The sequence below is a fragment of the Zophobas morio genome, unplaced genomic scaffold, assembly GCF_036711695.1.
Source record: "Zophobas morio isolate AGI-343-1 ecotype UQ-CSIRO unplaced genomic scaffold, CSIRO_AGI_Zmor_V1 ptg000026l, whole genome shotgun sequence".
Classification (NCBI taxonomy): domain Eukaryota; kingdom Metazoa; phylum Arthropoda; class Insecta; order Coleoptera; family Tenebrionidae; genus Zophobas; species Zophobas morio.
The window spans coordinates 3,802,468-3,810,838 of NW_026972131.1; the positions used below are offsets into that span (position 1 = coordinate 3,802,468).

At 31.4% G+C, this 8,371-nt stretch overlaps 2 protein-coding genes across 2 annotated transcripts; one reads left to right on the forward strand and one right to left on the reverse strand.

Annotated features, from left to right (window-relative positions):
* The first annotated feature begins 327 nt into the window (after positions 1–327).
* LOC135136412 (putative uncharacterized protein DDB_G0282133) lies at positions 328–1,882 on the forward strand. Its single transcript, XM_064065667.1, has 3 exons — positions 328–340; positions 596–1,598; positions 1,648–1,882. Exons 2-3 carry the CDS (start codon positions 596–598, stop codon positions 1,779–1,781), a joined length of 1,137 nt encoding a protein of 378 aa, XP_063921737.1. The 5' UTR covers positions 328–340; the 3' UTR covers positions 1,782–1,882.
* A 4,807-nt stretch (positions 1,883–6,689) lies between these two features.
* Positions 6,690–8,082, reverse strand: LOC135136286 (uncharacterized). Its single transcript, XM_064065497.1, has 2 exons — positions 7,384–8,082; positions 6,690–7,327 (listed from the first exon to the last, which is right to left on the reverse strand). The coding sequence occupies exons 1-2, from the start codon at positions 7,857–7,859 to the stop codon at positions 6,937–6,939; spliced, it is 867 nt and encodes a 288-aa protein (XP_063921567.1). The 5' UTR covers positions 7,860–8,082; the 3' UTR covers positions 6,690–6,936.
* Between the last annotated feature and the right edge of the window lie 289 nt (positions 8,083–8,371).

Here is an 8,371-nt window from a genome sequence, read left to right on the forward strand (position 1 = left end):
CTTTGGAAGGGAAAACTGCGAAAGAAACCCATGAAAAGATTTTTGTTACTTTGGGCGATTCATAGTTTTCTAATGAAGAATTTTGCGTTTGAGTTAATGAGTTCAAGCATGGAAGAAAAAAATACTTGTAGAGTGAAAAATATTTTAACAAAAATTAATTAATTAATTGTGGCCAGGGCTACTGTGTAATAATAGATACAAGTTTAAAGGTTTTTGTGAAGTAATAAAAATATGAAACGTCATTTACAATTTTATTTTTATCGCAAGAGATAAAATTATTATATAAGTTAGCCAAAATATAATTGGCACGCCAGTTCATTAAGAAGAGTGTTCGCAAACAGTACGTTATTTTTTATACAAAATTTCATAATACATTTTAATAGAACTGCCCTCAGCATTTTATATACTGCAAACTAGATTTTAATTTTACGGTGTTTTTAACTAGACTTATAATAGTTTTATATACAAAAATTAACATTAACTATTATTAACAAATATTGTTTTTATTTTGTGTTGCTCTACGCGTTAATTTATCATATACCAAATCTTCAACTGCATTTTCATTACGTTGTGTTTACCGACTACTCATTTTCAGATGATGCGCCAAATTTTGAGGATTTGTCTATTGATGGTAGTACTTAGTTATGCGTATTCGAAACACACAAACACTATAGAAAAAAGACAGTGCTCAGGCAACACCTGCAACACATGTAACGGTGGAAGTTGCAACACATGTAACGGTGGAAATTGCAACACATGTAACGGTGGAAATTGTAACACTTGTAACGGTGGAAATTGCAACGCATGCAACAACAATGTTTGCTGTTCAAGTGCAAGTTGTAACCAATGTGTTAACCAATGTTCCAACAACTGTAACAATAACGCATCTTGTAAAAATAATTGTGTAAGTGGATGCGCCACGGCATGCCAAGGAAATGATAATTGTGCGGCGTCCTCTTGCTCCCAGTGTGTGAATAAATGCTGTAATCAATGTTCCTCCGATACAACATGTGTAAACAATTGTTCTAAATCATGCGATTGTACTACACCTAGTCCTCGTACTAAAGAAGTGAATAATGATGTTGTATTTGTCCCATCTTCCGAAGCTTCAAAAGTTATTGTCAACAACACTAATAACAATCTGGTTAATCTAACTACACTCATTAACATCGACAATGTCGTTCACAACATCAATAACATAAGTATCCCAGTGTATGTGAACACCACCAACATTAATAACATTAATTTGTCTGAAAATCGTCAGTCGACTCAAACCGGCGGAAATCCTAGTGGATCTATCCGTAGGCCACCACCCGTAATCCCCTGGCCTCAGGGGTCTAGCGTTGTGGAGGGGAGCCAAACTTTTCCACAGATTTTTCCTCCACAGTTTGGTGACAACTGTTGCTATGTTTTGCACCCAAGGACGTGTTACAACGATACCGACGGTAACACCAGGTGTTACATCAGGAGAAGCCGAGAATGTTCCGATATATGTTCATCGCCGGTGATTTCAATAGAACAAGATGCAACAATAAATTCAGGATGTCAACGCGTTAATACTTGGCCTTACCAATATTGTGGAAACTATGTCCGTCGAGGTATGAATTAGTAACAGTTTTTTGAAATATTTTAAAGCGTTTTGATTAGATTGTGGCCAATGTTACACCTGTGGAGGAAGCTACAATCCAAGCCAGTGCTTTACCCAATCCGGATGTTCGGATGGTTGCAGAGGCGGGGCACCAAACTGCGTCCCGAGTCAGTATGGACTTCAGTGTTATTAATTTAAGAATTTACTACTTTCATTATTGTACTCATACATACGGATTTTTACAGTTAGCTAGTTTTTTATTATTATTAAGTTTTACTAAAACATTACTTCTTCTCATTTTGTTTTATTATTCCTACTTATTCTATGGACAAAATCTGCTCTATTGCCTCTTACTTGGCGTGGTGACTTAGGTACAAATTAAATTTAGAAAACCAGAAAAATGGCTAAAGTTTGTTTGACACAAATTTGAAATATCCGGCCCCTGTTTACTCAATTATTTATTAAAATATTTTATTTATGTAAAGCGCAATGGATTTTTTAATACGATTTCTACTAATGTACCAGATAATCTCATAGGTACTTATATTTAGTTCTGAAGATCTACAAAATACAGTTTATAGAAGAACAAATTAATTCATAAAGCTACAGATATATGTATAGAATATGTATCATGATTTCAACGCTAGATCAATAAAGAGGAATGTTTTATCTTTGCGGAATTATATTTTATGACGTATTAAAGCATCAAATTCATTTTTAATTATGAGCAAAAAAAAATTATTGCTGTATTATAGACAAGAAATATGATTAAGATGTTGGCTAATATTAGAAAATTGATAAAAAATGTGTCGTTCATCGAAATTTTTGGATGGTTTATCAATAACCTCTGAACTATTAGATGTTACTAAAAACCTTGATTAATCAACTACATAACTGATACAAAATATTACATAATAACGGTTATTCCAATTATTATCGTTATGACGCAAAAACTGATATCAAAATAAATAAATAAATATATAAATAAATAATCAACATAAAGTCAGAGTTGTGAGATTTACATCAGAATTCAATTTTTCCCTTATGTGCTTGTTGTTAATTATAGGTGTCCTTTCGTACTGCCTTCCTAATAATATACATCAAATAATATAGAGATACCCCTTGGTACAATAATAATAATTAATCTACTAACTACGTTAACTCGGATGCATTCACGACTATTTATTCGATACGAGTATGTACATATACAAAGAAAACCCGGAAGAGTTAAATCTTTTATTTTGCATTAAACCGATAACGAGAGACTTCTCAGAAATTTAAATTTGTAATTATTCTGTTAGCTCTTCTCGCTGTTGTTTAAATAATTCGGGTCGACCGCCAGAAATGTTTCACTCGCTACAATAAGATAAAGAATAGAATTGGACCTGAAATAATTAAGAGATAGAAATGGAGGACGAAGAAAATCACAGGAAGAGGAAGAGCGACAGAGAGAAAGACGAATCTGATAAAGAAGAGATATCAAAAAAAGTAAAAAAACGGGGAAATCAACATAGAAGAGTTAATGAACATGATACAAAGCATGAGTAACACAATAAACGAAATGTCTAGTGGAATAAAAAAAACGAGAAAGGAACAAAGAAAATACAGAAGAGAAATGCAAGAGCTTAGAGCGGAAAATAAGAAACTAGGAGAAGAAATTGAAAAATCAAGAAAACTATAAATGGATTAGAAAACAGGTTAGAACGAATGCAAAATGAGAAAAGAAAAAAAAAACGTGGTGTTACAAGTACTAAAAATAGATACTTATGACCGAGAAGAGTTAAAAAAAGGCAGAAAGCTTTATAGATAAGTCACTAAATGTAAATGTAGAAATCAAGAGTGTTGCGAAGCTAGGGGAAAAAACATGTTTACGAAATTGGCAAAATATGAGGATAAGATAAAGGTAATGCTGAACAGAAACAAATTAAGTACGAAAATAGGGGAAAAGATATTTATTCAAGATGATTTATCGAAAAAAGATAGAGAAATACAAAATCAAATTATAATAAGAGCAAAAAAAGGAAGAGAAAACGGACAAGTCACTAAAATAAGGTATAAAAAACTGTTAATAGGAACTGAAGAGTGGAAATAGAACAACGTAAAAGAAAACCTGATAAAAACGAAGCAGCTTAAAATTCCAAAAAACTAAAAAATGAAAACACTCAAGTCAGGAACAAAGGACCAGGCAAAGAAAAAATATATAAATACCAAATGAAACAATATAGAACGAATAGTAACAGAAGCGACAAAAAGACATGTGAGTGAAACAAAAGCAAGAGAACGGAAAGAATGGTTAGACGAAGAATGCGAAGCAGAAATAAAACATTAAAAGTTACTCAGAATGAAAATGTTGCAGACAAGAAAGGAAGAAAATACAAGGAATTATAACAGTCAAAGAAAGATAGATAAACAAATATGCCGCAGGAAAAGAAGGGATCGAATTTTTTAGAAAGACAAATAAAAACTATAGAGGAGATAAGAAACTTTTATAAAGACATACAAAACGTAAAGTCAACAAATCACGAATCTACGCAATATATAAAGATGTAGAAGGCAACTTAATAGGCGACGATGAAGGGAAATTAACATCATGGAAACAGTACTTCAAACAAATATTAAACAGCGAAATCAGAGGTCAGACAGAAGAGCAGAAACAAGTACCAAAAAAAAGAACTTGGATTTCTTGGCATTCTTAAACTCCTTGGGTTTTTTGAATTTCTTTTCTTCGATTTCTTAGAATTTTGGAATTCTGGAATTTTTGGGATTTATTTGAATCCTTAGGGTTCTTGGATTTTTTAGATTCTTGGGATACTTGGAATTCCTACCATTCTAGAATTTCTTGTGATTCTTGAAATTTTTGGGATTGTTGGGGTTCTTGACATTCTTGGATTTCTGGAATTTTTGTAATTCTAGGAAATATCAGATTTCTTGAATCTTTTATATCTTCTGCATCTTTTTACATTTTTTTGTCTTCTATTTCTACATTTTTTTTGGGTTTCTTAGATTCTCTGGGCTTCTTGGGTTTCTTGAGATTTTGTAATTCTAGGAAATATCAGATTTCTTGAATCTTTTATATCTTCTGCATCTTTTTACATTTTTTTGTCTCCTATTTCTACAATTTTTTGGGTTTCTTAGATTCTCTGGGCTTCTTAGGTTTCTTGAGATTTTGGGTTTCTTTGGCATGTTGGGTTTCTTGAATTTCTTGGATTTTTTGGAATTAGATATCTTGGATTCTTGGATTTCTTGGAATTCTTAGATTCTCTAGATTTCTTGGATTTCTCTGAATTCTTGGAATTCGTGACATTTTTTCTTGGATTTCTTCTGATTTTTGAGATTATTGGGTTCTTGCAATTTTTGGCATTCTTGATATTCTTGGGTTTCTTGGATTTTTTGGCACTCTTATAACCTTGGAATTCTTGGATTGTTTGTAATTCTTGAATTTTTCGGATTTTTTGGAATTCTTGGATTCCTTAGGTTTCTTGAATTTCTTGGAATTTTTAAGATTTCCACTTTTAGATTTTTCGAATTCCCAATTTTTAAATTCTTCAATTTTCTAAGTTTTCGAATTACCAATTTTTCGATTTATTGGTTCTCGATTCCCGATTTTTCGGATTCTCAATTCTCTATGTTCGGTGTTTCGAATTCTCAAATATTTTGATTTCCCAAATTCTCAATTCTCGAATTTTCGATTTTTCGAATTTTTAATGTTTCCATTTTTAGATTTTTCCAATTCCCAATTTTTGATTTTTAACGAATTTTCAATTCTTGCATTCTTCCCTTTTCTTGAATTCTCGAATTTTAATTTTATTTTCAATTTTCGATTTTTAGAATTTGAATAGTCCTATTTAATTTTTATATTTCTCGATTTTTCCCATTCTCAATTTCTCGGTTTCCCTTTTTTTGGTTCCCGATTGTTCGGTATTTCGATTTCTCGGTTTTCAATTTCTCCACTCCTCAAATTCTCGATTCTCGATTTTTCGATATTTAGATATTTTTCTTTCTCAGAATTTTCTAATTTGCAATTTTCGGTTTTTCGGTGTTTCCATTTCTCCCTTTTCAAATTTTTAATGTTTTGATTTTTCGTTTTTCCCATCTTTCTACTTTCCGATTTTTCGAATTTTTAATACTCCTATTTGGATTTTTCGTTTGTCGATTTTTCCATTTTTCGGTTTAATGATTTTAAAATTTATTGATTTCTCAATTTTCGACATTTCAATTTTGATTTTTCGAGTTTTCAGTTTCCGATCTTTCGGTATTTTGATTTCTCGTTTTCATCAATTTCGAAAATTGCCAACGGAAATTTTTTATAGATTTCGACCTCCAGAAGCTATTTTCGGTTTCATAGCTTCCAAAATTTTTACCATTTTTCCACAATGTGACAATTTTTAAGATTTTTTTTTAATTTAATTTCAAATCGAATATTTCGAAAATGATGCTCCGGGATCACAAACACGCTATATTTTTCTAATCAGTACGTGAAGACCTATATTATCACCTGCGAGAAGCTTAATATATATATAATGATTTAATTACTTTTTTTGCGTCAACCTGTATAAGCAAATCGAAAAAATATGTATGCAAATGCAGTAATTTGAAGTCAATGTAGATTTAATCTGAATAATAAAATATAAATAAAAAATTAAAACATTCTGAAACATAAAAATTAATAATGTATTATCCGTTCACGATCTTTATATAGTAGGGTTGGCCATGAAAATCTAGGGAGTTGTTGGTATTCGATGCAGAAGAATAAAAATTCCCTAAACTTTTTTCGTTAGGTTATGTTTCATTAAATTAAACGTTAAAAAATATGCCAGAAATATAAACATTGTTGCCGATACTTTCAGTTTTCAGTAGCAATGACCAAGTTAACGGTATCCATTTCTTAAGACAACATAAACTTTTTTAAAATAATTTTCTAGTTCTGACGTCATGAAATGGACCCCGACTTCGATGCCGAATTCACACAGAAAATGATGTAGGAATTTTTCCACAACCATTATAAACACATCTATCACTCAACTTTCTTTATTAAAATTATCCTTTTTTATAAAACTTGTGTCAAACTTCATATATCCCTGATATACATAAAAAAATATATACATATAAAACTTATTACTATTTCCTACTTACACTAAATCTCAGTACAAAACCAATATGCTTATGCACTATAACGCAAACATAATTAAATTAAAAATCTTGATGACAATTGTTCATTTACAGACTTTTCTTTACAGTAATATTATCTTCCTATAACACTTATTTAATATCATTGACTTAAAACATGATGTTATCTTAAATTGCAGCTGACAAAATATACATACATATACTAAAAAATACTACTAGCGTTACCATAACTCATTTGCCGACACCTTATTGATAAAACAGTCTTTAAAACCCTTAATTGAAGTCTTTGATTGCAACCAGACATCAGTACTGCCAAGTGTAGCTGGTTGATTCACATTAACATGATCCACTTCTTTCAAACAATAAACATTATTTGAATCTTTAAATATTTCCAAATTATCACAGCACAACAATTGAGTTTTTACATAATTCAAACTTATTACAGTATGTTTCACACTAGGTGAAAGTGAAAGTGGTTTGCTTGGAATAAAAATACTGTCTTCTTTAATCCCGAGATCCTTAGTTCCAGTCAACTTTAGAAATATGTACATGTTGCTACATGGTAATGAGTTTTCGATTAAATTCATCCAATGGTTGTCAAGAAAAATAGTCCTAAAAAAATAGTTATTATTCCCAAAACAAAGAGAAAAAAGCAACGACAGACTTACCTTAAAACTTTTGGTTGTTTTTTACTGTTTTCGGCTGCGTGATTTCGTTCTATGTGATCATGTGCCATGGAAGAGATTTTAATCGTAAATACCTCTTTTGGACACAGTGGTGTCACACCTATCACAAACACCACTTCTTTTAATTTAAATCCGTAACAAGCAAATACTTTAATTATATTTGCCATTACAGTCTCCGTTGAATCATAAACTGTTGATACTACTTGATAATGCCTACTGAGGGTAAAATTGGAAGTATTTTTACTATCATCATCTTCTAAATTACGTCGTTTCTTGTTTATTATGTTCTTTAACCACGCATAAGGATACGGTATTTGCGATCTATGGTATAAAAGATTCTTCATAACTTCGTTTACCAACAAGGCGCAAGAACCGGGGGTTAAAATAAAATCGGAAAGCGTAAGATTTATCACAGAATTCACACCGCTTTGATTCGTTAACTTGTTGGAAGTCGTCATGGTGTAGTTACAATATCACGTACCACGTCCAAGATGATTTTATTAATTTGCACGATTTTTTAAAAAACTAAGTTTGTCGAAAAGAGGTTAGGATCACATCAAACGTCAACTGAAATCACGCTTAAACACCTTGGAAACACACCTGGAACAAGTATGTCGAAGTCCAAGAGATGGCGACACTTCAGAAAAAGACAATTCTTATGGAAAAAGGATAAATTTTGTTGATGTGATGTAAAATTTTTAGCATCAGTATCTACCCTAGTCCAGATATACACAGACATTTTTTTTAACTTTGAACATACACCATAAGGTCCCTATAAAAAAAATGTTCAAATTGAAATAAAAACACATCAATGTATGTAAGTATGCAACCAATATTACACCAAACTTAGTTGATATCCATTCACGATCTTTATATAGCAAGGTAGGCTTAAGGGGTAAACCGCAGCGGAAATCAATTGTACATGCTAGAGGAAATCAAAGGAAATCACAGGAAATCAAAAAGGGAATCG

Excerpts from the sequence above, each read along its gene's own strand:
- LOC135136412 (XM_064065667.1), top strand. The coding sequence starts at position 596 with ATGATGCGCCAAATTTTGAGGATTTGTCTATTGATGGTAGTACTTAGT. Across the intron at positions 1,599-1,647 it reads TGGAAACTATGTCCGTCGAG|ATTGTGGCCAATGTTACACC; the intron begins GTATGAATTAGT and ends CGTTTTGATTAG.
- LOC135136286 (XM_064065497.1), bottom strand. The coding sequence starts at position 7,859 with ATGACGACTTCCAACAAGTTAACGAATCAAAGCGGTGTGAATTCTGTG. Across the intron at positions 7,328-7,383 it reads AAACAACCAAAAGTTTTAAG|GACTATTTTTCTTGACAACC; the intron begins GTAAGTCTGTCG and ends CTATTTTTTTAG.